This window comes from Oncorhynchus nerka, linkage group LG21 (genome assembly GCF_034236695.1).
Source record: "Oncorhynchus nerka isolate Pitt River linkage group LG21, Oner_Uvic_2.0, whole genome shotgun sequence".
In the NCBI taxonomy this organism is placed as follows: domain Eukaryota; kingdom Metazoa; phylum Chordata; class Actinopteri; order Salmoniformes; family Salmonidae; genus Oncorhynchus; species Oncorhynchus nerka.
In genome coordinates, this window is record NC_088416.1 from 31,168,826 (window position 1) to 31,196,799 (window position 27,974).

The window sequence follows — 27,974 nt, forward strand, 5'->3', positions numbered from 1 at the left end:
ATCGCAGTGTTGGACAGTGGGAAAGAGTTTAGAGCAAACGTTCAAGTTCAACTTCTGCTGTCAAATTCAAGTTGATTGCATTGCACTGGAAAAGTGCAATGGTAAAATGTGTGTTTGATGTTATGCACTAGTATTTTTTGGTATTTATGATTCAACATGATAAACAGAACAATATCACAAATAGTGTACTAAAATGTGTAAATCTTTGTTTGTCTTTTACATTTATTTTTTTACATTTTACAGTAGGTGACACTAGTGAGCTGCCTGTGACCAACAATCAGATTATGTACTAAACCTATGACAATGTAGACTTATGAAGACCTAGCTTTCAGCCCATGAACTGAACTATAGAATTTCTCATATCACAAACTGCATCAATTTGTGTATTATGCACAAAGGGGCAGGGTTAGAGCGTTGGGCCAGTAAGAGGTTGCTGGTTCAAATACCAGCACAGATAAGGTGAAATTGTCTGTTGCTGTGCCCTTGAGCAAGGCACTTAATCCTAACTGCTCCAGGTGCGCTGTACAATGGTGCCCCTGGCCGTGACCCCACTCCCTGCGGGTGTCTCACCAAGATGACCAGGTGTACGTAATGATTCATAATAAAAGCTGTCAATTGACTGATTGGTGCCGACGCAAAACTGACAACATAATTTCCTGACCTATTCAGATCAGCTCTATCAGACCAGCTATCAGAAAGTCATATATAACATTTGTTGATAAAAAAAAAGGCAACACTGGCATTTTAGATATGAAATATTTATTCTGTGATACTGGTCAAGATTAATCACTCCACTTTTCACCATATCTTCAGTTTTGAACCTCCTGGGGAAAATGGAAAGAATGAAAGTAAGTTTGTGGAGAGATAAGACCATTAGACATGAAATAACAAAAACACATAGGCCTATTCATTGTTAATAACAGCCTTATAATCCCCACATATACATATACACACAGATGTAGGCTCTTAATTTGAGTCAGTTTGCTCCAGCAGGAAAATAATCCAGCAGCAACAGGAAATTTGAATTATTATGTGGATTATAATTAATGAATATTTTTTTACGGGTTGATACATTTTTTTGCAATGAAAAATCAAGTCTAAGATTTCAAAGTGGAAATTGCAAACTTCAGAAGCATTTGTAAACCTCAAATACACTACAAATGTTAAATGTCCTGCATTGCAGGAAAGTTATCCTCCAATAGGGTGATCAAATTAAGATTCTACATCTGTACATACTGCACACACTCTCTTACCCCAAAGTGCTCCCAGCCTGTGATCTCTGAGTAGAAGGCGTCTCCAGGACAGGAAGTCTTAACCAGCTGTCTGTGGCCATACAGGGTGAAGTTGCCGACCAGTCGCCCGCCTCCCACAGCACAGGATGCCAGACGATCTCTCACCAGTTCCATGGTCTGTTGTGATGGTAATCTGGAGGTGTAGTCACCGATGAATGACACCCCGTAGCCCTTGGAGTTATAGCCCTTAGTGTGGGCCCCTTGCCAGTGCCACCCACGCCCTTCATAGAGGTACCCGTCAGAGCCTGCCACAAAGCTGGAGGCAAACATCGGCAAGGGATGAGTCATTCATCATGAGTGATTCATCATCAAGTCACATCTTGCTTGGTAAACAACAATTCCCAGAAACATTGGACAGTGGCTAATTTCTAACTCCTAATTATGAGAGCGACACACACACATACTGTATACTCAAACTTGACACATTACATAAGCATTGTGGTTTACGGGGAGGCTGTGTAGTGTCCAACTGTACAGCGCCTTCAGAAAGTATTCACATCCCTTTACTTTTTTCACATTGTCGTGTTACAGCCTGAATTTTACATTTCTTAAATTTAGATTTTGTGTCACTACACACAATACCCTATAATGTCAAAGTGAAATTATGTTTTTAGGCATTTTCTCAAATTCATTAATAATGAAAGGCTGAAATGTCTTGAGTCAATAAGTATTAAACCCCTTTGTTATGGCAAGCCTAAATAAATTCAGGAGTAAAAATTTACTTAACAAGTCATATAATAAGGTGCATGGACTCGCTCCGTGTGCAATAATAGTGTTTAAAAGGATCCGCCCCTTTTTCCCAATTTTTGCCGAAAAATTCAAAGCAAAGATATGCATATATTCTTTGTACCATTTGAAAGGAAACACTTTGAAGTTTGTGGAAATGTGAAAGGGATGTAGGATAACATAACACAATAGATCTGGTAAAAGATAATACAATGAAAAAAAAAAGTTTTTGTACCATCATCTTCGAAATGCAAGAGAAAGGCCATAATGTATTATTCCAGCCAAGGTGAAATTTAGATTTTGGCCACTAGATGGCAGAGGTGTATGTGCAAAGTTTTAGACTGATCCAATGAACCATGGTATTTCTGTTCAAAATGTTGTATCAAGACTGCCCAAATGTGCCTAATTTGTTTATTAATAACTTTTCATGTTCAAAATTGTGCACTCTCCTCAAACAATAGCATAGTATTATTTCACTGTAATAGCTACTGTAAATTGGACAGTGCAGTTAGATTAACAAGAATTTAAGCTTTCTGCCAATATCAGGTATGTCTATGTCCTGGGAAATGTTCTTGTTACTTACAACCTCATGCTAATCGCATTAGCCTACTGTACGTTAGCTCAGCCATCCCATGGACAGGACACCGATTCCGAAGAAGTTTTAACATATTTTTGAATGACTACCTCATCTCTGTAACCCGGCATAAACATACAATTATCTACTGTATAAGGTCCCTCAGTCGAGCAGTGAATTTCAAAAACAGATTCAACCACAAACACCAGGGAGGTTTTCCAATGCCTCGCAAAGAAGGGCATCTATTGGTAGATGGATAAAACAATCTGTGAATCTAAGTGTGCGTTCTCTAATTCTCTCCTTCTCTCTTTCTTTCTCTCTCTCGGAGTACCTGAGCCCTAGGACCATGCCCCAGGACTACCTGACATGATGACTCCTTGCTGTCCCCAGTCCACCTGGCCGTGCTGCTGCTCCAGTTTCAACTGACCTGAGCCCTAGGACCATGCCCCAGGACTACCTGACATGATGACTCCTTGCTGTCCCCAGTCCATCTGGCCGTGCTGCTGCTCCAGTTTCAACTGTTCTGCCTTATTATTATTCGACCATGCTGGTCATTTATGAACATTTTAACATCTTGGCCATGTTCTGTTATAATCTCCACCCAGCACAGCCAGAAGAGGACTGGCCACCCCACATATGCTCTCTCTAATTCTCTCTTTCGGAGGACCTGAGCCCTAGGACCATGCCCCAGGACTACCTGACATGATGACTCCTTACTGTCCCCAGTCCACCTGACCGTGCTGCTGCTCCAGTTTCAACTGTTCTGCCTTATTATTATACGACCATGCTGGTCATTTATGAACATTTGAACATCTTGGCCATGTTCTGTTATAATCTCCACCTGGCACAGCCAGAAGAGGACTGGCCACCCCACATAGCCTGGTTCCTCTCTAGGTTTCTTCCTAGGTTTTGGCCTTTCTAGGGAGTTTTTCCTAGCCACCGTGCTTCTACACCTGCATTGCTTGCTGTTTGGGGTTTTAGGCTGGGTTTCTGTACAGCACTTTGAGATATCAGCTGATGTACGAAGGGCTATATAAATAAATTTGATTTGATTTGATTTATTAATACACTTTGGATGGTGTGTCAATACCCCCAGTCATTACAAAGATACAGGCGTCCTTCTTAAATTAGTTGCCAGAGAGGAAGGAAACCATTCAGGGATTTCACCATGAGGCCAATGGTGATTTTAAAACAGTTGCAGAGTTTAATGGCTGTGATAGGAGAAAACTGAGGATGGATCAACAACATTGTAGTTACTCCACAATACTAAAATAAATGACAGTGTGAAAAGAAGGAAGCTTGTACAGAATAAAAAATATTAGAAAACATGCATCCTGTTTGCAATAAGGCTTCCAAAAATGTGAAAAAAAAAAGTAAATGTACTTAATGTCCTGAAAACAAAGCGTTATGTTTGGGGCAAATCCAACACAACACATTACTGAGTAATACTCTTCATATTTTCAAGTATGGTCGGTGGTTGCATCATATTATGGGTATGCTTGTCATTGGCAAGGACTGAGGAGTTTTTTAGGATAAAAAGTAATGGAATAGATCCTAGAGGAAAACCTGGTTCAGTCTCCTGATAGACTACTGAGACACTGGGAGACAAATTCACCATTCAGCTGGATAATAACCTAAAACACAAGGCCAAATATACACTCGAGTTGCTTTCCAAGATGACACTGAATGTTCCTGAGTGACCTAGTTACAGTTTTGACTTAAATTAGCTTGAAAAGCGATGTCATTACTTAAAAATGACTGTCTACAGACTGATCCAGTTTAATTTCCTCCATCAGCTCTATATCACCCCATCTAGACTGCACAAGTTCAACCCAGATATCTCCTCCCTATGTTTTAGATGTGGCTCAGATGAAGGAACATTCCTCCATTCCACTTGGCAGTGTTCAAATCTACACGGTTTCTGGCAGGGGGTATGCGATACCATATCCTCAATTCACGGGGTTGCATTCCCTTTAGACCCGGAGGTCTGTCTACTGGGTAACTTTACTAACACAAATCTTAGGCAAAGCCATACTATAAAGCTAACAGAAATATTGCTAGCGATTGCCAAGAAATGTATTGCCTTGAAATGGAAATTGGATTCCTCCCTGCCAGTTGCAATGTGGCTATCGGAAGTTAATAGTTGTATCCCTTTGGAGAAAATCACTTACTGCTTGAGGAATAATTTAAAGACATTTTACAGAATTTGGCAACCTTTTATTGACTATATGGAGAATCTCCCCCCACATATCATTGATTGAATCTATATAGAATCCTCACAATGTTTCACACGCAATGTATAATATGTAGCCTACGGCAGGTGATCCAATGTCTCGTTATTATTTTTTTCTTATTGTATGTTTGTTTATATAATAATAATAATAATAATTTATTTTTGTTACGCTCGTCTGTTTCTGTCACTTTGTCCTATCGTTGTCTAATATCTTTTCACTTTTGTTTTGAATGTTCTTAATTGGAAAATGCAAAAATAAAATATTCCAAAAAAAAGAAATGACTGTCTAGCAATGATCAACAACCAACTTGACAGAGCTTGAAGATTTTTAAAAAATAATGATGTGCAAATATTGTACAATCCAGGTGTGCAAAGCTCTTAGTGTCACGGCTGCTCCTGCTCCCCCTCCCTGGCGCTCGAAGGCACCAGGCTCCCCAGCATTACACACTCCTGCCACCATCATTACGCACACCTGCCTCCCCCCCATCACGCGCATCAGCGATTATTGGACTCACCTGGACTCAATCACCTAAGTCAAGGGTTATTAATACTTTCTGAAGGCACTGTATATCCTAAGACATGTGTACTACACATACCTGTATCCAATATCGTCCCAGCCCCGGTCATCCTGGTGAAAGCGTTGCATGGACCTCATGTCTGCAGAACACTGCTGAAAGGTGAGACAAGGCTGGCCAGGCTGGTATGTGTGGTGGATGTACATGAACGAGAGGGGGAGGGACAGGGGGGTGGGGGTGCCCCGGTATGGTGCAGCCCCCCACTGACACCGTGGGATAATAGCTGGACAGTCTAGAAGTGGGGGGATCCAGAGAGATATTGAGTTTTAACATGTTTATCCACTCATTTTTTCAACAATAACACCATGTCTCAATTATTGTTACTATTTGTTCTTTCTTGGATCAAAGTCAAAATTATTCCAATAAATGTTGACCTATCCTTTTTAGCTTTCCCTGCACTACAGTAACCCTCTGTATCTCCACTGTCTCCCTCTGCAGTGGGGTTTACTTACCCATGTATCTGTGGACAAACTCCTTTATTCCTTCCCTCACCACAGCTGTCAGCTCTTCCTTTTCCTGTGACAACATCGTAGAGTGGTCGATCAGTCTCCTCTGTAGGACCAGGGATCTCACCACCTGCCTCTGCAGAAGGGGGGGCCTGGCCAGTTCTCTGAAGTTCTCCCTGCGTAGGCGGCTGATCAGACGAGGAGCAGTGTCCAGTCCTTCCCCCTCAAGACGATGACAGTAGTACATCCTCAGTAGGCTGCTCAGCTTGAGAGGACGCTGGGACTGAGCTGAGACCTCCATCCCTAGAATCACACCATCCATACCGCCGTTAACCAGGGCATCAGTGGCGAGGGAGGGCTTATCGGAGAGGGTGAAGACCTGAGGCGAGGTCACGTCATCCCAGCAGCCATCAGGGCCCAGGCGTTGGGAGAGGAGAGAGCTATTGAAGTGCTGGAAGGACAGACCCAAGTTCCTAGCCAGAGTGAGGGGGTACAGGCCACGGACTTGACACCTCGTCTTAGACACTAGCCCAGCTTCAATACCCAGAAGGACTGGGCTCATAGCAACCGTGGTGCCATCAGCAGTAAGGACAACCCCTTCCTCTCTACCTCTCTCTGTCACCTGATGGCGCACAGCTCTGCCAATTAAATCTGAGAGATTGGAGTCCATAACTGGTGCCTCTGAGGTGCTGTCCTCCCTGATAGTGCCCAAGAAGTGCTGCATGAACTCATCTCTGAGACCAGTTGCCCTGCGCAGGCCTCTCAACACATTTACAGGCTCCAGTCCAGGGTTTCTGTATTCTACCTGCTCCAACACTCTGATGAAGTCATCCATATGCTGGGAGGATGTGACTGAAATCAGAAAACACACTTGTTTACATTTGATAATATTCAGCATCGCTTTTCTATAAACGGAAACTACATACTGTTTTGTACTGTGTATTAATAACTGCACCCTATATTTCCTAAAATAGCATTTTCTTGCAACTTCTTCCTCTAAGTAGCTGTAATGCATTTCCTTGCTGACTTTCTTTCTCTCTCTCGAAAAGAGTTTGACTGCTCACGATCTCTAAATAAATTAAAAAATGTGAACACAAACAGATTGAGTTACCTTTGGTATCAGTGTGAGCACTGACCAAGACCACAAGAAGGGTCAGACACCATTTCCAGTGCGGTTCCATTGGAGAAATCATTGAGTCTTCGACGCCCTGTGCTCCTGACATGTATTATGCATTGCATCGCCTACCTTGAAACATTTATAGGAAGGAAAACACATCAAGTGGATTATGCAACCACTGTACAAACAGATACGGTGCTGGTTCATTTGAGTCATTTGAGGGACATGGTGTGGGAAATTGGCAACTGTTAGGTAAGTGTGTGTGTACATGTGTGTTTGTCCTTATGGCTCAAGGTCTTTCTGAATTTAAACGTTTCATTTTTTACATTATTGCATTACACCACTGTCACAAGTACAACCTTTAGGTCTGCAATTTATTTTCCTCTTCTCCTCGAGTACTTTGTATAGACTGTTGTTTCATAATATCTCAATATTAAACACAATTCTGTTAAAAAGTATTGTACAGCAGCATCATATTGTATTTCGTGTTTAGGTAACAGTATCTTTTAAATCACTGAAAGGTATGTGACGCATGAGAATGCAAGCATGTACTTGTTCCTTTTCCAAATGGCCCTAGAAATACACAGCAAGAACTCACAAAGGAAATTCCCATGCATCATTTAACAGGAATATTTGTTTTAACCATGCATCTTTTTCAAAGCATGTAATTTAGATTACACATGTGGAAACAGGTATGTGTCAGATGAGCACATGCACTGCTGTTCACAGATCAGTGCTTTACTAGAACAAGACACGTGACCAGAACAGGAAGTCACCAACACAACAGCAGGCTAAAAACATTGAAGCACGGTAAGTGGTTTTAGGTCCTTGTATAAGAATAATTAACTATATAAATAAATAAATATGTTTAATGTTAGCTTGTTAACATTCTGAATGACTGAGTTCTGGCCTTTCTGTCGTCGAGTGAGTTCGCTAGCTTGCTTGACAATATTAACTAAATTTGCACTAGCTAGCAGCTACATTAGCTGGCTAGTTACGCTAGCATCCAATATATTTTATCTTCCCCTTTCGTCTGCACTAGCAGCCACTTTGTTGTTTCTTCAACGCAGTTAGCTCCTCCTAATTCACGGAATCGTCGTTGGCTAATCTCTTTGCATATGTACTGCAGGTAAAGATTGCCACAGCCCGCACATGCGCCGAAGCTGGCCCTCTTGAGGCGCGGCGACCTGAATCCCAAAACAACCCCCATAGGCCCTTTCACCTGATTTACGCGCGAGGCACGTAACTACACAGCGAGCTGTGACGAATTCGAGAGGTGTGAGCCATACTACCACCATAGGCACTTGTTAAGATCAACAACAACAAAAAATACTAACTTGTTAAAAGACGGATAGCTAAACATTGTGGTTGAAGATCCTGGTTGAAAGTGTTATCTATCTATAGCTATAGCTAATCCTCTCAGATCTTCACCTGCCTTGGGTAGTGGTGAGGGGTTGATTTGGAATTGACATGGCTAGCATATTATCACTTCAGGCTATTTTACTTCTATTTACAGATCATTCTCTTTCAGAAAATGGACACTCGGTTCACGAGAGGAAAGTCAAACATCCTGGAACGGCCTCTAACCCGTCCCAAGACTGAAGTCAGTGTGAGTGCCTTTGCACTGCTCTTCTCTGAGATGGTGCAGTATTGCCAGAGCCGCGTGTACTCTGTGTCCGAGCTGCAGCAACGCTTGGCAGACATGGGTCAGAGCGTTGGCGCCAGTATGCTGGACGTGCTGGTGCTGAGGGAGAAGAATGGGAAGAGGGAGACTAAGGTGCTTAACATACTGCTCTTCGTCAAGGTACGTGCTTGCATGGGCTCAAGGTAGATAAGTTCATATGTAACAGTCTGATATGGTGTAATTACTTGTCATTATGCCCATGCATAAGTACATGTCTATAATTTTCAATTTGCTTCATATAGGTGTCAGTATGGAAAGCCATGTTCGGTAAGGAGGCAGACAAGCTGGAGCAGGCCAACGATGATGACAAGACCTACTACATCATAGAGAAGGAGCCACTGATCAACGCTTACATCTCTGTGCCCAAGGAGAACAGCACACTAAACTGTGCTGCATTCACCGCTGGCATCGTAGAGGCCATTCTCACACACAGTGGCTTCCCTGCCAAGGTCACAGCCCACTGGCACAAGGGCACCACGCTCATGATCAAGTTTGATGAAGCTGTGATAGCCAGAGACAAGGCCCTGGATAGCAGATAGAGGAGAGAGTGTTGGTGTACACATGATAGAATAAGAGAATGATGAAGTTGATCATCATTATCACTATTAGGTCTCAATATGCTCTGGTGAGTTAACGAGCCAGTAATGTGAGATATGGACTGAGTGAATGATTGGTCTGTAGGCAAGTCTGCATATGAGTAGTTGAGTTGTGAATATACAGTATATTGAGAAGTGAAACAGGATGTCTATATCACCACATGAGAGAGTAAATATGAATGAATGATTATAATGTTAATCCCAATTCTGAGCTATTGTATTTATTTGGTCCAAGAAGGGTCCATATGAGATGACGTTTATAAAGGTCTATGTTTCTTGTGTTTCTTGTCAGTCAACCCTTATCTAATGACTTTGACATTCTCATTGACAGTGTATCTTAAACCATCTCTCAAGACTGCATAGGATGTATGTGAATGTCATCGCTTTTGTTTTTGATATCCCAAGACATTTCGGAATCACACAAAGGACCAACACATTGACGATATGGGCTGCAGTATAATACATCAATATGTGCAATGGTTTACCCTCCAACTGAGTTCAACATGGTGCAATTAAAGACTGGCATTGTGTTCCCTAAACAAATTATATTTTAAACTATTATTCAAAATATTTGAAAGTTATCAGTGGTCATTTCCATAGAGCATTATGTTGGCAAAAATGTCCTGACAGGTTTGTAGGTGTAGTTTCATTTTTACACCTTTATTTGTTTCTATCTAGACATGTTTGAAATACTTTTACTGTTTATCACCGTGTTTAAGCATTTTAGCGATTAACTGATATTAAGACTTGCCGAGTAATTCTAAAGATCAGGTGATCATATGTAGAAAATCGATGAATCCAGGGGTGTGTTCAATGTGTTTGCTACGTTCAACAATTTGAACTTAACACATACATTTGAGTAATTTAGAAAACGCTATCTACACGTTTTCCCTAGACTTCCTTGTACGTTTTTGAACAGAGTGTGACGTACATTTGTTCCTTACGGTGGTTGTGCCGGAGTGTAGCTTGAAAGAAATTAGTGACATTTAAAGGGCAGCGGATACATTTTGAACCCATAACCCCTCGCCGTTTTTCAACTGGTCGTTCATTATGACACGGTTTCCGTTGTACTGAACGCAGTTTAGCTTTGATCGTTTGACTATCAATGCAATGGGTGGGGCCACAAACGCTATCACGAATTAGATATTTTGAGACCAATGACCATGAAGGCATATCACATGGTGATTGTCATGTGACTATTAGAAGCTGCGACTTTGTGATTGTGGAGCGCAGCGTCCCTATTCTCTTGTAATTTGTTTCCTCAATGTTTAGCTTTCTGACAGTCCTAAACGAATATTTCTATTAATTTCTTAAATTGTATTATTCGTAGGAATTCATTCATGTCCTGCAAAGCATCGCCATGGCATCATCGAACTGTAACTGCATCCAAGACGGTACAGGTTGGTCATGTACTTCAATTTATCAGTCTAAGCCTCATTTTTAAAGTTAACCAGCATTTACCAAACTCGGTCCTCGGGACCCCAAGGGGTGCACGTTTTGGTTATTGATGATTTATATCAGCTCTGTACTGTTAAGGGAAGAAGCAAAACATGCACCCATTGGGGTCCCGAGGGCCGAGTTTGGTAAACCTAAAGGTGTATAAAATAACACATTTCATAAGGATAATGTATTTGTTGTATAGTGTTAAATGGGAAGACTGCATGTCATCTGTGAGTGCCTAGCATCGCAATATGATCATAATAGGCTAATTGTATGTCAATAATGCTTCCATTGCTGTATCGTACCTCGCCCAAGAATATACTAAATGTTATTTTCAGAGGCGAATTGACTCTGGCAGCCAAATAATCAATCTAAACGTGAATCGATCCTCAATTGTGGTACGGTTCTAGAAACATTAAGCTTTCTACTTTCATATCACCAAAATAATTTAACAAATTCCAAATATACACTTACTGTATCCTGTTTTTAACAGTTGCAGCCGGCAGTATTTTTCAGTTACAACACGTTTGTGGCGTCCTTGTTCCCACACATGTGTTGGGAGACGCAGATAGCTAATTAGCACAGGTAGTCGCCTCCGACTTCCGTAAACAAACCGAGGTAAAATTGGTTTTACATTCAACAGACATTCTCCAAAAGAAATGTTACAAATGTAAAAAATCAATAACGTTTTCACTGATTATGACATAATCATCATACTAGGTTTGATTTAGTCTATAAATGTCTAGTATACTTTTCAACCTTTGCTTTGAATAGAAATTCCAGTTTTGATTTGATAGAAATACATCAAATCTAAAATATTGCATTTAAAGATGAAGAAATCAATAACTAATTCAGTGATTGTTGCGGAAAAGTGAAAATATGCGTTTATTTGCAATAACTTTAAAGAAATGTTCATTTCAAGTACAATTATTTCTATATAAAGTTAGACTATGTAAACATTGTTTACATAAAGTTGTACAATCTTACATTTTATGCCAAATCGATGGTTGCATTTTTAGTGCAACAATTCCACATTTTAAAGTAGTTACAAGGCACAAAATTCACTTATTTATATGTCTCTAATTTAACAGCTAAGAGGCCCCTTCCAATCATTTTCTATTTTGGCTTTGTTCAAGTCCTTTGTCATACCCAGACAAGCTGAATGGTACCATCTCCTGAGGTAATAGATTCAGCTGTTGAACACTTACATGCAAATGTTTAATATTCCCAGAACACATTACGGAAAGTCTATAGAGTCAGTGGTCACTTTATTAGGTACAACTACCTTTGCATCTGGAACAGCGTGAATTCAAAACAATTGATGAAACTGGGAAAGGAGAGAGACTGTTCAAGTTATTAAGTACAGTTGAGTTTGAGTTGAGTTTATTTTTTATTTTTACAGGGACAGTGCACATTAATCAACGTTTCAGTAAAAGTGCCGGTTTTAGCCAGCCGGCTAATTTTCAACAGCAGTCCCTGGGCAGGTTATTAAAAACAATTACAATATAGACAATAGTAACATAGAACAAGCAAGACATAGCAACATAGGACAAGCAAGACATGGCATACAGACAGAGCAACATAGAACAAAAAGCAGCAAGACAAAATTCATAAAAGCAACAGTGTTTCCACACCTCACAAGCTACAGACAACATGGAAAGCGGCAACACACAGCTAGGGACTATGTTCACAAATCTGATTGACCATTAGCCAGGTCTTCAAGCATTTTGTGAAAGTGTGATATGTGGTGCAGTTATGTGTGTCTGATGGCAGTGTATTCCAGACATGGGAAGCTCTCACAGAGAATGCAGATTTACTAAAGGTGCTTTTCCTTAGGGGAACTATACAGTCACCTCTCATGGCAGAGCTTGTGGATCTGCTGCCATATGTCTGGGTTTTCTGTTTAACAAAAATATTGAGTGGAGGGGGAGCCAGGCCATTAAGGATCTTGAATACAAGACATGCGTCGGTGTATTGCACAAGATTTTCCCAACTCAAGAGCTCATGCTTTCTAAGGATGTGACAATGATGATGGCTATTGGGCTTCCTATCAAGCACTTTGAGAGCCTGTTTGTAGACAGACTGAATAGGTTTTAATGTTGTACAGCAAGCTTGGGCCCAACTAGTCAAGCAGTATGTTAAGTGGGGGAGTATCATAGATTCGAAGTACAGTTTTGATATCTCTGTAGTCAAACAATTTCGTATAAATCGGAAATTAGCTAGGTTGAATTTGGTTATTTGAATTACCTTTTTCACATGCTTTTTAAAAGAGAGGTTGGAATCAAGTATGATGCCAAGGTACTTAAAATCGGATACCACCTGGAGCTTCTCCCCTGACACATAGACATCTGGCTCAGTAGCATCTGTTGCCCTCTTTGTGAAGAACATGCAAACAGTTTTTTTCACATTGAGATGCAAACACGAGTCACTGAGCCACTTTGTAACCTGGACCATTACAGTAGTGAGTTCTTGTGCAGCTTGTTGTTTGCTCTTTGCATGCACATATATCACTGTATCATCTGCATACATTTGAACTTCAGACCCAGTACAGACAGAAGGCAGATCATTAATGTACAGGCTGAACAGGAGGGGCCCCAGTATTGACCCTTGGGGCACGCCCACATCATAGCTACGAGTGGGCGACATCTCATTGCTCACTCTGACACACTGTGTTCTGCCTTCAAGGTATGATTTCATCCATCTCAAGGCATCAGGGGAAAAGTTGAACTTGGACAATTTTGTGATGAGAATCTCATGGTTAACAGTATCAAAAGCCTTCCTTAGGTCCAGAAATACAGCCCCAACAGCACCCCCTTTGTCCATCTTGGACTTCACATTTTCCAGAAGAAAGCAGTTGGCCGTTTCTGTGGAGTGTTTCGCTCTGAAGCCAAACTGCATGGAGTGTAATGTGAAGGGGCTGTTGTTGAGGTGGGCAATCAGTTGTTCTGCTACACACTTTTCAACAACCTTTGACACCACAGGTAGTATACTAATGGGCCTGTAGTTACTCACGTCAGCAGGGTCGCCTGATTTAAAGATGGCCGTTATTATGGCCGACTTCCATAGCCTTGGAAACACACCGAGACCAATAGATGTGTTGGTGACCTTAGTAATGGGGCCAATGAGTGACTCTTTGTAGTTTTTAAGAAGGGTAGAGTCCATCCCAAACACATCTTTGGCTTTAGAGTTCTTTAGTGAGCTAATCACCTTGTTCACCTTTGACTCAAACCTCCCTTATGATGAAGACAGGTTGAGTGTCATTTACTAGCACTGAGCCCAAGAAACCAGTGGAGGGGTTCTGTGTCAGTACCCTGACAGAGTCAATAAAGTAGGAATTGAAGGCTGTTGCTATTTCGACTGCATCCTGTGTTAGATTGTTATTCACCATGATTTCTAGTCTTTTTGCAATGTTACCATGGTCTTACCCTGTTAACTTTTTTAGATTCTCCCATATCAATTTAGAATTTCCCTTTGCTTCACCAATTATGTTAATAAAAAAGTTTGCCTTGGCCTGTCTGATTTCTTTCATCACCTTATTTCTCAACATGGTAAACCTACATCTGTCATGCTCTAATTTAGATTTTAGAGCTATTTTTAGAGCATAATCTCGTTCTTTCATCAATTTCCAGATTTCTCCATTTAGCCAAGGAAGAGTGCTCTTTTGGCTAGGTTTGGATTTGACTTTCTTTAGGAAGCCATTTATTGTAGTCTGGATTGTGGATAGAAAAACCTGACTATCAGCTTCCACGTCTGTATAGGACAAGAGATCATTCCAGTTTATTCCCTTAATTGCTTTTTCAAAATAGTTTAAATCACTCTTAGGTATTCTGAGTTGATCCGTTGGATCAGTTGGAGTTTATTAGTCTGTACAAGTTTTTGAACTTTTCTGAGTTACAAAAGACGATCACAGACTGTCATTTTGCACATTCTAAAGTTCAAACAAACAGTAACAGAATACCTGAATACTTCTCTGCATGCTTTATTGTCTAGCAAGCCAAGACCATGGGACTTGGTGTATGTAGGAGCAATTTATTTTCATGAATAGGGTGGTGAACCTGGCAACTGAGTGTAGATATCACAAACAACTCATTTTGAGCAGTGTCTGTCTGTTATACGTTTGATCAATGGGTATAATGGTAAATCTGATCTACAAGTTCCTCATAGGCTCACTTGGATATTTAGAGTTGGAGGTAAAGAAAAAAATATTAAACAAGGACATTAAAACAATGGCAGAGTTCTTTCATCCACATCCATTGACATAAAATATGTATTTTAAAGTATAAATAATGTGTGGTAGTTGCACACTTCCCTGCTGAATTATGTAGAGCTGATTTGGGCCAGCTGATATTTGTGTTCATGATCTTTTGTGGGGAAAAAACAAACACATTTTTGTGCTAGCAGTTTGGAAGAGAGGGAGCAAATAGCATAGGCACAGCCTGGTTGAAGTCCTAGTTTTAATGGTTAGTGCCAGTAGATTGCAGAGGGTTCACATACAGTTCAGAGGCAAATCATAATGTATACATTTAGCCCAAAAACAAAACATGTACTGTCCACTTCTTATATTAGTGCTTTTGTTTGTTATGGCTTTATCTTTGCAACTCTGCCTAGAAGGCCAGCATCCCAGAGTCGCCTTTTCACGATTGAGATTTGTGTTTTACGGGTACTATTTAATGAAGCTGCCAGTTGAGGACTTGTGAGGCACCTGTTTCTCAAACTAGACACTCAAAAGTACTTGTGCTCTTGCTCAGTTGTGCAGCAGGCCTCCCACTCCTCTTTCTATTCTGGGTAGAACCAGGTTGCGCTGTTCTGTGAATTGAGTAGTACACAGCGTTGTACGAGATCTAGTTTCTTGGCAATTTCTCGCATGGAATAGCCTTAATTTCTCTGAACAAGAATAGACTGACGAGTTTCAGAAGAAAGTACTTTGTTTCTGGCCATTTTGAGTCTGTAATCGAACCCACAAATGGTGATGCTCCAGATACTCAACTAGTCTAAGAAAGGACAGTTTTATTGCTTCTTTAATCAGGGCAACAGTTTTCAGCTGTGCTAACATAATTGCAAAAGGGTTTTCTAATGATAAATTAGCCTTTTAAAAATGATAATCTTGGATTAGCTAACACAACGTGCCATTGGAACACAGGGGTGATGGTAGCTGATAATGGGCATCTGTATGCCGATGTAGATATTCCATAAAAAGAATCTGCCTTTTCCAGCTACAATAGTCATTTACAACATTAACAATTTCTATACTGTATTTATGATCAATTTGTTATTTTAACTAAAACAAGGACATTTCTGACCCCCAAACTTTTTAACGGTAGTGAACGTTACGGTTCACTCTTAGTTTTCCTTATCTCCACTGTGGAATGTCCTGGTCTTCTTGATCCATCCACCTGTCTTTGTTAGTTAGCCCTGACCCCTTCATCCTGTAGTTTTTTCAATGTAATTTAATTTAAGATGACTGAAGATGCAGAACATTCTGCCAGGCCCCTTCTAATAGGGTATAACAGACTCGTTATGACTTTAACCACACACACTCTAGATGGACTACATGACCTCTATCAAATCCAAACTGGAATTTTTACTAAAAAAATAAAGTTGTAAAAGTATGCTAGACATTTATAGAATAAATCATACCTAGTTTGATGGTTCTGTGACAAATGGTGAATTAGTTATTGATTTATATAGCTTTAAATTGCATTTGAAAGATTTTGTTTCCATCAAAACAAAGGTTGTAAAATTACGTATAGAATAAACCATATCTATTTTTATGTTTCTGTGACAATGAATTAGTTATTGATTTTTACCATTTTAAATAGCTTTTGGCGAATGTCCGAATATAAACCAACTTTACCTCGGTCGTAAACAAGCACTTTAACATGGAAATATGGCTGTGTGGGAACCCTATAAAGGTGTATTAATTGAACTTTTTTGGAAAATTATTTATTGATATGGAAGTGAAGTACCATGTTTCCATAACTGTATCCCTTGCAATGCCTATTTGCTTTTATTGCTAGAGGCGTCATTATGGACCTTGATTCGATCCCGGCCTGTATCACAACCTGCGGTGATTGGGAGTCCCATAGGGCGGTGCACAATTGGCCCAGCGTCATCCGGGTTAGGTTAGGGTTTGGCCGGGGTAGGCCGTCATTGTAAAATAAACATGTGTTCTTAACCGACTTGCCTAGTTAAATAAAATACAAATGGTTGTGTCCAGTTTTCAGAGGGTTATTAGAATATTCCATCATTGTCCCACCAAACATACTCAGAACATGGTTGCCATGTTGTCTGAACATAAGTTAATGTTCTAGACGAGTGTCATGGGAATGTTGCAAGAACATTTCTGTATCAGTTGTCAGGACATCGGCTGATCATTTACAGGGCTTTCTGTGTAGTGGTTTAATGTTGGTGGGGCATGTTAACCTGTTTTTACTGATAATCCTGAATCACTATGATCAATAAAATAGATTTTCTCGAGTACTTTTAACAGAGGTGATATTTACTTCAAATTGCATTCGCCCTATTGCTTAAGCCTATCAAGTTGTTTAATCTATATACATGCTAGATGGAGGGGTTAGGGTTTCTTCTGGACAGGGCCTATTGGTCTAACTATACTTCCCCATTAAGCACATGCCCAAGATATATCATTATTGGGACAGTGGTTAGGACTTTCATCATTGGTAATGGAGACCTGGGTTCCAGACCTGCTAGGAGAGTCACCCTACTTTCTCATTCTTAGCAATATACACTGAGTGTACAAAACATTAGGAACACCTTCCTCATTCATTTACACCTGCTTCTGCCCTCGGAACAGTCTCAATTAGTTGGGGCATGGACTCTACAAGGTGTCAATTGTTCCACAGGGATGCTGGAACATTTTGACTCCAATGCTTCCCATAGTTGTCAAGTTGACTGGATGTCCTTTGGGTGGTGGACCATTTTTGATGCACAAGGGAAACTGTTGAGCTTAGAAAAACCCAGCAGCGTTGCAGTTCTTGACACACAAACCGGTGCACCTACTACTATAACGTGGTTTAAAAGGATCTTATATCTTTTGTTTTGCCCATTCACCCTCAATGTCACAAATATAATCCATGTCTCAAGGCTTAAAAATCCTTCTTTAACCTGTATTTGGCACGTGACAAATAACATTTGATTTGAGATGTAGGTGATGAGACAACCAGTGTAGACAAAGTGAAATGCTTACTTACAAGCCCTTAACCAACAATGCTTTAAGAAGTAAAAAATAAAAGTGTTAAGTAAAAAAATTAACAAATAATTCAACAGCAGCAGTAAAATGACAAGCGAGACTATATACAGGGGGTAACGGTACAATGTGCAGGGGCACCGGTTAGTCGGGCTAATTGAGGTAATATGTAGGTAGTTAAAGTGACTATGCATAGATTATAAACAGAGTAGCAGCAGCATAAAAATAGGGGTCTGGGTAGCCCATCTATACTGATTTTGAAGTGGATTTAAAAAGTGACGTCAATAATGGATCATAACTTTTATCTGCTCAGTCCTAATGTTTTTCATGCTCGGTGTTTGTTAGTCATTATTTAGCAAGTTACAACACACCTACACTATAGTTGGGCCATGTCCTGTCCAGAAGAAACCCTACCCCCTCCTTCCTAGGCACTTGTGTTGATCTGAAACAACTTGATAGGTGGCAGGCTGTAAGTAATTGGGTGAATGCACTGAGGTATATCTCAGCTCTGTTAAAAGTACACTCAAGAAAAACATTTATTGATCATAGAGATTCAAGAAAACAGGTTAACATGCCTAACCATCATTAGACAACTACACGGAAAATCCTTAAAATGCCTAAATAAGTAGCCCTAAATCAAATCAATGATGAGACTGGTCAGATGAACCAATATAGGTATTTCAGTTAATTAAAAAAACAACCTTATTTACATAACTATTCAAACCTTTTGCTATGAGACTTGAAATTGAGCTCAGGTGCATCCTGTTTCCGTTGATCATCCTTAACATATTTCTACAACTTGATCTGAGTCCTTCTATGGTAAATTCAATTGATTGGACATGATTTGGAAAGGCACACACCTGTCTATATAAGGTCCTACAGTTGGCAGTTAATGTCAGAGCAAAAATCAAGCAATGAGGCCAAAGGAATTGTCCGTACAGCTCTGCGACAGGTTTGTGTCAAGGCACAGATCTGGGGAAGGGTACCAAAACATTTCTGCAGCATTGAAGGTCCCCAAGAACACAGTGGCCTCCATCATTCTTAAATTGAGAATTAACGGCCAGCTCTCTTACTAGAGCTGGCCGCCCAGCCAAACTGAGCAATTGGGGGAGAAGGGACTTGGTCAGGGAGAGCAGAGCTGACAGAGCTCCAGAGTTCCTCTGTTGAGATGGGAGAATCTTCCAGAAGGACAACCATCTCTGCAGCACTCCACCAATCAGGCATTTATGTTAGAGTGGCCAGACAAAAGCCACGCCTCAGTAAAAGGCACATGACAGCCCACTTGGAGTTTGCCAAAAGGCACCTAAATGACTCTGACCATGAGAAACAAGATTTTCTGGTCTGATGAAACCAAGATTGAACTCTTTGGCCTGAATGCCAAGTGTCATGTCTGGAGGAAACATGGGACCTCCCTACGGTGAAGCATGGTGATGGTGGCAGCATCATGCTGTGGGGATGTTTTTTAGCGTCAGGGACTGGGAGACTAGTCCGGATTGAGTGAAGATGAATGGTGCAAAGTACAGAGAAATCCCTTGATGAAAACCTGATCCAGACCTCAGACTTGGAGTCATTGTCAAAAGGACAACGACCCCAAGCACACGGCCAAGACAACGCAGGTGTGGCTTCGGAACAAATACAGGTGTGCCAAGCTTGTAGCGTCATACCCAAGATGACTCAAAGATGTAATTGCTGCCGAAGGTGTATCAACAAAGTACGGAGTAAGGGGTCTGAATACTTATGTAAATTTGCTATTTCATTTTTTTTGTTTTAATACATTTACAAAATGTCAACTTGTTTTTGCTTTGTCATTATGGGTTATTTTGGGTAGATTGGGGGGGGGGAGAGAACCTAGCAATTTTAGAATAAGGCTAACATAACAATGTGGAAAAAGTCAAGGGTTCTCTATTTTTTTATTGAATGGGCTATATCATACCTACTGATCCAATGCATGCTTGAATTATATAATTATAGTAACATTACAGTACCACATCTCTTTCCCACTTCCTCTTTTTCAGCAGCAATATCAAGCTTATGAGTGCTCTTTTCAAATATGCCTTCCCTATGTTGTATGTAGAAACTCATGTCTGTCATTGATTCTCTCTCAGAGAAGGATGAGCTGTTCTCACCTGTGAGCAGCTACAGGTCCGATGACCTCAGTGGCGGGAACCCCCGGGTCACCGGTCTGGTAGGCTCAGAGCTCAGGCAACCGCAGGAGGAGGAGGCACTGCGGAGGAAGCTCAAGTACTTTTTCATGAGCCCCTGTGACAAGTACCACGCCAAAGGCCGCAAGCCCTTTAAACTAGTCCTGCAGCTGCTCAAGATACTCATTGTCACTGTACAGGTGGGCCTTTACTGAACTGAAGAATTGGTATTCATGATGGGTCTTCTGTTGATTTTCAGTGTTTTAACCCTTAATCCCCTGTCACTCCCTTCTCTAGTTAGTCCTGTTTGGCTTGAGTAACCAGATGGTGGTGACATTCAAGGAAGAGAACACAGCATCCTTCAAACACCTTTTCCTTAAAGACTACCGGGATGGCTCTTCAATGGCAATCCACACACAGAGTGAACTCTATAGCCATATTTATTATGCTGTAGATCAGGTACTTGTATCTCAGTACGCAACACTAATCAGAGACCGGCAGATGAGTGACTTCTCAACCCTCTCATGTTGTTCTATGTAATGCCTTGTTATTAAATTATTTTGTCTTCCTTGTCTGTCTATATGATGTCTTGCTATTAGTATAACTGTATGTTACCTATTCCATATATCATCCTTTCTATTTTCTTTTCCTCAGTTCCTGGCTCTACCACAGACATCAGTGGGGCGGTATGCATATGTGTGGGGTGAGGGTGTGAATGAGAGTGCCCTCTCTCTGTGCCAGCGGTACTACAAGAGGGGCATCATCGACCCCATCAACGACACCTTTGACATCGACCCCAAAGTTATTACCGGTACCCTGGCCGCATTCTCCTTTTTCTGTTCATTAAGTTGTCTATCAAATTCCACCTCCATGTATTTGACATCAGTCTGTTGGTCTTGTTTTAAAAAAAATCCACTGCCAGTTGTCTTTGGCCTGTCAGGAAGTAACTGTTATTGACTCAAAGCTCCACATATGTCAAGAGTTGCCCTCTAACCGTGCCCTACTTTCAGTGCTGAGAATAGATCCTGTCCATAAAAGCATCAACCATATAAGTGCTATTTCCACTAACATCAGCAAAATAATAGAGAGCTGGCCAAATGGACGTCTTCTGTTCGATTCACCTGCTGATTTCACAAAGATGGTTAATTGGCACAGTTTAAAAAAAAAAAAAAAATTGTGTTTTGGCAACGGACCATTGTTTGAAATATTATCAAAAGTGGTTGAGTCAAGGTTGGCAACTAAACAGAAGTAGTTAAGATAACCTAGTATTTCAAAATGTTGAAGTTGTGAAAGTATTTTCCATTGGCTTTGGGGAAAAAAAGTGAATAACAGAATACTTGCAAGTGTCAAATGTACATTGAGTGTACAAAATATTAGGAAGACCTGCTAATTCCATGACGTAGACTGACCAGGGGAATCCAGGTGAAGCTATGTTCCCTTATTGATGCTACTTGTTTAATCCACTTCAATCAGTGTAGATGAAGGGGAGGAGACATGGATTGTGTATGTGAGCCATTCAGAGGGTGAATGGGCAAGACAAAATATTTAAGGGCCTTTGAACGGGGTATGGTAGTAGGTGCCAAATGACACCGTTTGTGTCAAGAACTGCAACACGTGTGTATCAAGAATGGTCCACCCAATGGGCATCCAGCCAATGTGACACAACTGGGGGGAGGGGGGGGGGGGGGTGCGCGCAACACAATATTAGGAAGGTGTTCCTAATGTTTGGAATACTCTGTAGATGCTTCTGGAAATAAATCTCCTGGATTTCTGTTTTTGTTCCTACTCTCTCTCAACTTGCTTTTATTCCATCCTTCGGCCTTTTTCAGATTGCATTGGTGTGGACCCACTACCAGACCCTCCTTCTCCTGATTACAGTAACTACAAGAACTTCACTCTCCAGTTTCACAAGTGAGACACACAATGGTGTCCCTTGCTCCCTCTCCCCCTTTTATTCTAGCATGCAATTCCTCATAGGGTTTTAAATCCCATTTTTGTCATTTTGTCAGTCCTTATGTTAATATATTGCTTATGTAATGCATTACATATCAACATGGAACATTACTGGGTAATATCACTTCTCTATTGAGATTACATGCATTCCTCTTACTGGATCTTGTCTCGCGTCTTCTTCTTCTTGGTCTCCAGGCTGATCAATGTGACCATTCAGTTCCAGCTGAAGGCCATAAACATCCAGACCATCATCAACAATGAGATCCCTGACTGCTACACCTTTGCTATTATGGTGAGATGACCTACTAATTTCCCTTGAACAGCCCAGTTTCCCCTATATGCATTTAAATTGTGGCCTCCACAAATGTTTTAAAATGTTTTCAGTGTAAACTTAAGCGACTAAATACAGATAATGTATGTAGAAAATATAGGATGGCGCAATATATTTAGAAATAAGAATCTTTGAGAACTAACAATCACAGCCCACGTTACCTTAGACAGCTGTTATAAAGCCAGGATTTGTGTTGTAGCTACGTATACAGTGTGTGTGTATTGTGGCTGCTGTCAGGTTGTCCTGGATAACAAGGCTCACAGCGGCAGAGTGAAGATCAGCCTGCTCAACCATGCCTCCATCAAGAAGTGCAAAGACCCCAACGTGTGGGGACATGGTGAGAGAGCGAGGATGGGGGGGGGTACTGCTTGAGATTGATTCACTTCTTTCCTGCTGTTCCTTACTAGCTGTTTGCCTCCTCCTTCCCTTCACTCCCTGACTTAATTCATTCAAACAACCCTCCTTTCTTCTTCCTCCTATAGCGGAGAACTATGCACGGGAGGCTTTTGACGTGCTGGTGGCCATAGTGTGTCTGCTGTCCCTGCTGCTGTGTGGTCGCTCCATCCTCAGAGGAGTCATCCTACAACATGTAAGACCAAGGCTGACAATGTAATTTACATGAACAAAAATATAAATGCAACAATTTAAAACATATGACCCATAATTCATAGAAGGAAATCAGTCAATTTAAATTAATTTGGCCCTAATCTATTGATTTCACAAGACTAACAAACAAATGATAGTCCCACTAAGCGCAAACCATATGGAATGGCGTATCGCTGCATAATGCTGTGGAGCCATGCTGGTTAAGTGTGCCTTGAATTCTAAATAAATCAGAAGGTGTCACCAGCAAAGCACCCCCACACCACTTCCTCCATGCTTCACGGTTGGAACCACACATGCGGAGATCATCCGTTCACCTACTCTGCGTCTCACAAAGACACGGCGGTTGGAACCAAAAATCTAAAATTTGTTCTCCTCAGACCAAAGGACAGATTTCCACCGGTCTAATGTTCATTGCTCGTTTCTTGGCCCAAGCAAGTCTCTTCTTCTTATTCATGTCCTTCAGTAGTGGTTTCTTTGCAGCAATTCGACCATGAAGGTCTGATTTCATGGAGTCTACACTGAACTGTTGATTTCTCTTGATTTCTCTTACTTGACCTATGTGAAGCATTTATTTGGGCTGCAATTTAAGGTGCAGTTCACTCTAATGAATTTATCCTCTGCAGCAGAGGTAACTTGGTATTTTCCTGTGGCGGTCTGAATGAGAGCCAGTTTCATCATAGCGCTTGATGGTTTTTGCGACTGCACTTGAAGAAATGTTTAAAGTTCTTGAAATTTTCCACATTGACTGACCTTCATGTCTTAAGTAATGGACTGTTTTTCTTTGCTTATTTGATCTGTTCTTGCCATAATATGGACTTGGTCTTTTACCAAATAGGGTTATCTTCTGTATACCACCCTACCTTGTCACAACACAACTGATTGGCTCAAACGCAATAAGAAGGAAAGAAATTCCACAAATGAACTTTTAACAAGGCACAGCTGTTAATTGAAATGAAATCCAGGTATTCTTGACTTCAGAACGTTCCGTGAATAAACCTTTTTGTCTATTTAGCTGGGTCTCCGTCTGTTTCATTCGACCAGGATCTTACAAATTCTGGTTTGCAGACTGAGAGTAATATAATTAGATTGGGTGATGTACCTGGAGAACATAATTCTCTTATCACTACCTCATGAAGCTGCTTGAGAGAATGCCAAGAGTGTTTCAAATCTAAAATATATTTTGATTTAACACTTTTTGTTTTGTTTTTTTGGTTACTACATGATTCCATATGTGTTATTTCATCATTTTGATGTCTTCACTATTCTACAATGAAAAAAATTAAGTAAAAACTTTAAATGAGTAGGTGTCAGCTTGCGACCCCATTTTCATATCAATCAATCAAATGTATTTATAAAGCCCTTTTTACATCAGCCGATGTCACAAAGAGCTATACAGAAACCCAGCCTAAAAGCCCAAACAGCAAGCAATGCAGATGTAGAAGCACAGTGGCTAGGAAAAACTCCCTTGAAATGCAGGAACCTAGAGAGGAACCAGGCTCTGAGGTGTGGCCAGTCCTCTTCTGGCTGTGCCAGGTGGAGATTATAACCGTACATGGCCAAGATGTTCATAGATGACCAGCAGGGTCAAATAATAATAATCAGTGGTTGTAGAGGGTGCAACAGGCCAGCACCTCCGGCGTAAATGTCAGTTGGCTTTTCATAGCTGATCATTCTGAGTTGGAGACAGTAGGTGTGGTAGCTCGACAGTCGAACACAGCAGGTCCGGAACAAGGTAGCACGTCAGGTGAACAGGTCAGGGTTCCTTAACCGCAGGCAGAACGGTTGAAACTGGAGCAGCAGCGCGACTAGGTGGACTGGGGACAGCAAGGCCATATCAGGCGACCCCCACATAGGGTCGTGACACCTAGTTTGGGAACCGCTGGTTTATTCTGTTCATTTGTCTGTCCCGTCTCTGTGTTTCTGACAGGAGTATGTCCAGTTCTTCAGACACAGACTGAATCACAGTGTGTGCTGGGCAGACAGGATGGAGTTCATTAACGGCTGGTTCATCCTGCTCATCATCAGTGACCTGCTCACCATCACCGGCAGCTTCATCAAGATTGGCATAGAGTCCAAGGTAATACAGAACAATGCATTGCTTTTAGTTTCACATCTTTCCAGGCCTGCGCCAGTCCCCCCACCTTTTAGAATTAGACAGAGCAAATAATATCATTATTAAAATCATTTAAATGACTCTGTCCTTCAGAACATGTCGTTGTATGATGTGTGTGGGATTCTGCTCGGTACCTCCACTCTGCTGGTGTGGGTGGGAGTCCTCCGCTACCTCAGTTTCTTCCAGAAGTACAATGTGAGTGACATAATCAGTCTCACACAAATGCACACATTGACATTTAAGTTGAATGGCTTTCTGGGGAGGTTTTGTGTCACTTCCCACTTTTTTTCTTTTTTCCCATGTGTAAATTTGTCTTAAATTTTCTCTCTTCCTCATTTTCAGATCCTGATTGTGACGCTGCGGGCTGCCTTCCCTAATGTAATCCGCTTCTGCCTCTGTGTAGCTGCCATATACCTGGGTTATTGCTTCTGTGGCTGGATCGTGCTGGGTCCTTACCATACCAAGGTATTTGGTCATGGACAGGATGCACACATGTATTTGTGTATTTTTATTATTCATAAAAAATATACATGTGTTCTAATACACCAACTCATCCTCTGTCCCTGCAGTTCCGCTCTCTGTCCATGGTGTCAGAGTGCCTGTTTTCTCTGATCAACGGGGACGATATGTTTGTGACGTTTGCTGAGATGCAGAAGAGTGGCACGCTGGTGTGGGTGTTCAGCCAGGTCTACCTCTACACCTTCATCTCCCTCTTCATCTACATGGTGCTCTCCCTCTTCATTGCGCTCATCACCGGAGCCTACGATGCCATCATGGTACTGTGGGAGGGGAGGGATGAAGGATGAGGGGACTGATAGAAGGGGAGGATGAGGTATGGTGGGTGGAAGGAGTGAATGGAGAAATGCAGGACAGATGATTTACTGACGTTAAAATAAAAGATGAAGTGTTGATGAGTGCCATATGGAGAAAGGGTGCAATGTACCGGAAGTAGGATGGAAGAGGATTCTTTACAGTCATTTTTATCGAAGCACTCTGTCTCTCTACAGGCCCAAACCCAGGAGCCGATGCACATCACAGACCTGCATGCTTTCATAGCAGAGTGTACTGATACACCTTGCTCTGGAAAGTTCCGTGGCCCAGAGGCATCCTCCTGTTCATTCTTCTGCTGCTGTGACTGAAGAGAGAGTGAGTGTTTGTGTGTGCGTCATTCAAGGTTTGATGTTTTTGTCTTTGAAGTAATCTCAATTCCATTGACATAGATTGGTTATTTCTCTATTTCAGATCCTCCAGTGGGAGGATGTCTTCTTGGTGATCGGACCTTAGACTACACTGTCCTCTGTAGGATGTGGCTGTAGATCGCACATTAATATTTAATATACCAGTTCATTGGGTTTTCATAGCTAACAAGTTACATTTATATGGCTAGCACATTCTGCTAGCTAATTCATGACTGTAATACAACAATATAGCTAGCTGTCCTTTCCGAGAGAACTGATTTTGCACAACGTACTGTATATCTGAATATGTTTTACTAAATAGGAATTGTATTTATGGTGCAATTTTGATTTATATTGTTGATAAGCCTTTGTTGAATTGGGTCTGCATGACCCTATGACTGAGGGACGGCAATGGTTTAATTGTGCTTTTACTGTGCCTGGGGGCCCTGAACATTATGATTGTCCTCTGAATCATGTTTATGACAGAGACACGCACTAACAGACAGGCTGAAACGTGCACACCGTTATGTACTGTATTTTTAGGGAAGGCTACTCACTCTTTGGTCCTTTATTCCCCTCTCCTCCTCTGGATGGGATGACGACATGTTCAAGGACGGCCGTAGTTAGTCATCAATATGTATGAAGCCTTTGGTGTAAAGAGACAGGTGACCCTGACCTGAACACCAATGTACTGCAAGACCGCTATAGTGGGTTTTATAGTGCACTGTACAGACTCCATATTGCTGAGGAAAAGACACATTTTAATTTTAAACGATGCTAAATGTTTTAACCACCCTTATTAATTATTTTGTTGGATGACTGTTGCACCTGACTGAAATACAAGGCCAGTAAAATATTATTTTATGAGATATATCTGACATTGTTATATTGAATTCAGTGTTAATGTATTGAATCTTTCTCCAGGCAAATTAATTCTGCAAACCAGTATGTGGTCCAAATCATGATTCACTGAAGGAAAGGGACTGAATTATCATATTGTATCGGTTTTATTTGAAAAACCTTTTGAAGTGATAATGTCATTTAATTGTATGAAATGTTATGAAAGCTTATAGTGATATTCATTAGGGGAAAAAAGGACTCATTGCACAAGATTCGTAAGCGATCAAAAGGAAGGGAAGAGTTGTCAGTATAGGACAAATAGAGAAATCATTGATGTGTACTCAGAATGTACTGTTTCTGGTGAAGGTGTTTTTCCATTACATGTTTTCAAAAGTGATTTATTCAAGTAAGTGTTGATGACTAGAAATGTACTTTTTTCTTCTCCTTCCCATTCTTTGAATGTTTTTACTTAGTACATTTATCTTGCTTGAGATGATCAGGTACGCATGTACGATGAGCCATGATGACAGAACTAGAACCAGTGCTAAATGTCTCATGGCATGCAGCACAGTGGCGTAGACGATTACTTGTAAGGATTGTTGTTTTTAGTGTATTTCTTAACTACATGTGTTTTATACTCTGCTAACGTGATAATTTCTGATGTATTTCTCATTGTTTTACTCTGTTATGGTTGGTTAGACTGATACTAATAATTTTAGTATGGCCAAATTGCTCAACATCTACATTTTGGATGAGAATCTTGCTTGTACATATTTATTTTTAAAGCTGTTCTCGTTTTTTGCCCTTTTTTTTTCAGTACATTGCATATCTGTGCCACCTCTCTGGCTAATACCAGTAAACCACCTCCAATTAAAACTATTGAAAGCGTACTGTTTATTTCTACCAAGCAGAGTCCTATTTT

At 40.9% G+C, this 27,974-nt stretch overlaps 3 protein-coding genes across 8 annotated transcripts; 2 read left to right on the forward strand and 1 right to left on the reverse strand.

Moving 5' to 3' along the window:
- Positions 1-742: 742 nt before the first annotated feature.
- LOC115110582 (N-acetylmuramoyl-L-alanine amidase-like) lies at positions 743-11,242 on the reverse strand. Of its 2 annotated transcripts, XM_029636358.2 has the most exons (6): positions 11,158-11,242; positions 6,958-7,092; positions 5,853-6,698; positions 5,422-5,632; positions 1,254-1,548; positions 743-824 (listed from the first exon to the last, which is right to left on the reverse strand). In XM_029636358.2, the coding sequence occupies exons 2-6, from the start codon at positions 7,067-7,069 to the stop codon at positions 810-812; spliced, it is 1,479 nt and encodes a 492-aa protein (XP_029492218.1). In that variant the 5' UTR covers positions 7,070-7,092; positions 11,158-11,242; the 3' UTR covers positions 743-809. The 2 variants fall into 2 exon arrangements, with proteins under 2 accessions (XP_029492218.1, XP_029492219.1); XM_029636359.2 differs by lacking the exon at positions 11,158-11,242 and having other exon boundaries at positions 6,958-7,280.
- On the forward strand, positions 7,677-9,524 carry LOC115110583 (trafficking protein particle complex subunit 5-like). Of its 5 annotated transcripts, none has more exons than XM_029636363.2 (4): positions 7,679-7,773; positions 8,093-8,239; positions 8,480-8,767; positions 8,890-9,524. In XM_029636363.2, exons 3-4 carry the CDS (start codon positions 8,498-8,500, stop codon positions 9,184-9,186), a joined length of 567 nt encoding a protein of 188 aa, XP_029492223.1. In that variant the 5' UTR covers positions 7,679-7,773; positions 8,093-8,239; positions 8,480-8,497; the 3' UTR covers positions 9,187-9,524. The 5 variants fall into 5 exon arrangements, with proteins under 5 accessions (XP_029492225.1, XP_029492223.1, XP_029492220.1 ...); XM_029636360.2 differs by having other exon boundaries at positions 8,495-8,767; XM_029636364.2 differs by having other exon boundaries at positions 8,093-8,201; positions 8,495-8,767.
- Positions 9,624-27,931, forward strand: LOC115110580 (mucolipin-1-like). Its single transcript, XM_029636356.2, has 14 exons — positions 9,624-10,643; positions 19,996-20,231; positions 20,329-20,490; positions 20,686-20,842; positions 21,861-21,942; positions 22,180-22,276; positions 22,553-22,652; positions 22,798-22,904; positions 24,849-24,998; positions 25,128-25,229; positions 25,377-25,499; positions 25,604-25,810; positions 26,042-26,180; positions 26,277-27,931. The coding sequence occupies exons 1-13, from the start codon at positions 10,604-10,606 to the stop codon at positions 26,171-26,173; spliced, it is 1,695 nt and encodes a 564-aa protein (XP_029492216.1). The 5' UTR covers positions 9,624-10,603; the 3' UTR covers positions 26,174-26,180; positions 26,277-27,931.
- Positions 27,932-27,974: the final 43 nt, after the last annotated feature.